The 3232-nt window shown below is 50.2% G+C and overlaps 1 protein-coding gene across 1 annotated transcript; it reads left to right on the top strand.

Moving 5' to 3' along the window:
- The first annotated feature begins 601 nt into the window (after positions 1-601).
- LOC128979117 (ribonuclease H-like) lies at positions 602-2426 on the top strand. The gene is made up of 2 exons (XM_054397214.1): positions 602-943; positions 2382-2426. The coding sequence occupies exons 1-2, from the start codon at positions 602-604 to the stop codon at positions 2424-2426; spliced, it is 387 nt and encodes a 128-aa protein (XP_054253189.1).
- Positions 2427-3232: the final 806 nt, after the last annotated feature.

Consider the following 3232-nt stretch of genomic DNA (forward strand, 5'->3'; position numbering starts at 1 on the left):
GAGAGCCTAAACATTCTGAAGGATGAGCTTCAGACGTTCCAGAAGCTAGGCCCTCTACACCCACAAGATGCCCTTAGAGCTGAATGGGGCTTTTCTGAGCACGCCTCATATTGTGGGGTATTCCAGAAGGGATCCAACAGTCCAAATAGAGCTCTGTTCTCCTCTATGGCACTCAAGGACGCCGAGAAAAGATACTTGGAATGGGAGAAGGGACTTCTTTCCCTTACCAGGGCTGTCAAAAGAAGCAGAAAAGCTTTGCACTACACAAGATGTGGTAGTGCAAGGCCCTTTACCTTTGCTCAAATCAATCCTAAAGGGAACTCCCCCACCTGAGGGAATAGCCCAAAAGGCCACTGTAAGGAAGTGGTATGCCTATTTAGCAGGGATTAGACAGCTCATGCCGTTAAGAGAAGGCCCAACCAAAGCATCCAAGTTACAGCAACCCGTGAATCCAGATATAGCTCTGCTAGGTCAGCCCTACAGACCTTCTCCAATCCAGGTAGCACCTGAAGTGACCGCAGACTCTGTCCTTGAGGGAGTGTGGCTTACAGATGCATCCTCCCGTCGAGTAGGATCGCAATGGTACTATAAGGCCGCCGCTATGGATGTTGGTACTGACAGGACTGTTACCGAAGAGGGTGAAGGTAGTGCACAAGTAGGAGAGCTGCGTGCACTTATGTTAGCCGTCGAGAATGGTGCCAAAGCCGTCTACACTGACTCTTACGCCACCTTCAAAGGAGCCACAGAGTGGATTTGCCAATGGGAAGCAAACCAGTGGGAAATAGGTAGCACCGAAGTTTGGCGAGCTTCAGACTGGCAGAGGCTACTGGAGATAGGCCGGTCGAGACCCATCATGGTGGGATGGGTCAAAGGACACTCCAAGCAAGACACCCTTGCTGTGATGTGGAACCAGCAGGTGGACGGCCTGGCACGAATCCATGTGGTGAGTAGCGAGGGGAAAGATTGGGAGAGATTGGCTGAGTGGCTTCACATCAAAAGGGGTCACTCAGGCAAGGCCGATCTCTTCTACGAGCGCAGATCTCGTGGATGGCCAGTTTCCATGCCGACATGTGAAACTATAATTTCAGCCTGTCCTCAGTGTAGGATCCGACTGAAGGCCAATCACCTAAGCTTAGCACCAGCCCAACATATCAAGCAGGATAAAACTCTATGGAGTACCTGGCAGATTGATTATGTTGGTCCCCTCAAACCATCACATGGAAATAAATACATACTGGTTGGAGTAGAAGTGGTATCCGGCTTAACCATGGCCACAGCCACCAGTAGTGCCACAGGAGTCCAGACCATTAAGGTTCTAAAACATTGGTTTAGTATTTTGCTGATGCCTGAATACATACAGAGTGACAACGGGTCACACTTCACCGCAGCCATAGTGCAAGACTGGGCACGAGGTGAAGGGGTCAAGTGGGTGTTCCATACCCCATACTACCCCCAGGCAAATGGCATAGTTGAAAGGATGAATAGCCTCATGAAGAGACATGCCAATGTCTCTAAAGGAAATTGGGACAAGTGTTTAGCCCACATGGTCTATATTGTAAATAACCGATGGGGAAATTACGGTAGCCCCAAGATCAAGGCATTCTGTCCAGCTGAACCAATAGTAGATGCTATTCGCACGCAAGGTGGGCCAGAGGGCAAGCCACCACACTCATTGCTACAATTACAGGTGGGCCAACCTGTAATAGTAAAGCTGCCATCAATTGGCATAGTGCCCATGACATTGGCCAAATACCGAGGGTTACACGCGTAGGAAGCGCTGGATGCCAATGGAAGAACTTATCGCATCAGTGTGTGATGGATTGTTCCCGACCATTGATTTAACCCACCCAGTTGCTACACACCGAGGCCAGTTTTGCCTCCAACAGGGTGGAGCCCGGATCACACATGGTTCCAACCACCGCTGGGAGCAGGGAGGCCAACACCAGCAACAAGGAAGACCAGCCATCCAGGGACCAAAGACCATCATCGGGGTGGATAACAGAAATGACAAGCCTCCCTCAGAGACTAAGCAACGATGGACAACCAGAAGAGATGACTTCTGTCAGAGATCCATTCAGCGTTGGAGGAAGACTGATTGGACTCAGAGCCACATTGCTCTAATTAAGACCCTGCCATAGAGTTATTAGTTGTATGATTGTGTAACATTGCAAAACGTCTGTATACTTAAGTAGATTGCTATCTGCCATAAGGAGATGAGAACTTGCAAGGAGCACATAAGATAGGCAATTAATTGATGATCATCCCCAGCTCATAAGACACAGAACTGCCCAATGCCATCAGGGTGGAATGTCCTGGAAGTGGCATTAATGACCCAGCTAAACTGTTTGGCCACTGCCCTTTCTCCTCTCTCCCTCTTGCAGCGGTCCAGGTTAGAGGTCGAAGAGCCAACAGGGAAGCGCCATTAAGGCTGCCCGGGGGGGTGGAAGCTGGACCCTGTGCCTCATGTTTCACAGAGACAACTGCACGTGTCAGAGGCTAGTCGAGAAGGCGTGTACAGTTTTCCCGCCATACAGCACTTTGATATCTAATAAATCATACTCATATTTTATCATATTTCCGGCTTATAACTTTGATCATAAATCACATCGGGGGGGTGAGCAAAACATGTAGGGACAGGTAGGGAACTACAGGCCAGTCAGTCTCACCTCTGTGCCTGGTAAGATCATGGAGCAGATCCTCCTGGAGGCACTACTGAGACAGAAGACTAGTGAAGAGGTGATTTGGTACAGTCAGCATGGCTTCACCAAGGGCAAATCCTGCCTGACAGACCTGGTGGACTTCTATGAACAGGTGACGACATTAATAGATGAGGGGCGAGCAACTGATGCCATTTACCTGGACCTGAGCAAAGCCTTTGACACTGTCCTGCACTACATCCTGGTCTCCAAACTGGTGACCCATGGGTTTGATGGGTGGACCACGAGATGGATAAAGAACTGGCTTGATGGCTGCACCCAAAGAGTGGCTGTCAATGGGTCCATGGCCCAGTGGAGGCCAGTGACAAGCGGAATCCCTCAGGGCTCAGTCCTGGGACCAGTCTTGTTCAATATCTTTGTCGGTGACATGGACAGTGGCATTAAGTGCACCCTCAGCAAGTTTGCTGATGACACCAAGCTGTGTGGTGCAGCAGACACGCTGGAGGGAAGGGATGCCATCCAGAGGGACCTTGACAGGCTGGAGAGGTGGGCACAAGCCAACCTCATGAGGTTCA

This window comes from Indicator indicator, chromosome W (assembly GCF_027791375.1).
Source record: "Indicator indicator isolate 239-I01 chromosome W, UM_Iind_1.1, whole genome shotgun sequence".
Lineage (NCBI taxonomy): Eukaryota > Metazoa > Chordata > Aves > Piciformes > Indicatoridae > Indicator > Indicator indicator.

Excerpts from the sequence above, each read along its gene's own strand:
- LOC128979117 (XM_054397214.1), top strand. The coding sequence starts at position 602 with ATGGATGTTGGTACTGACAGGACTGTTACCGAAGAGGGTGAAGGTAGT. Across the intron at positions 944-2,381 it reads GCCTGGCACGAATCCATGTG|CGGTCCAGGTTAGAGGTCGA; the intron begins GTGAGTAGCGAG and ends TCCCTCTTGCAG.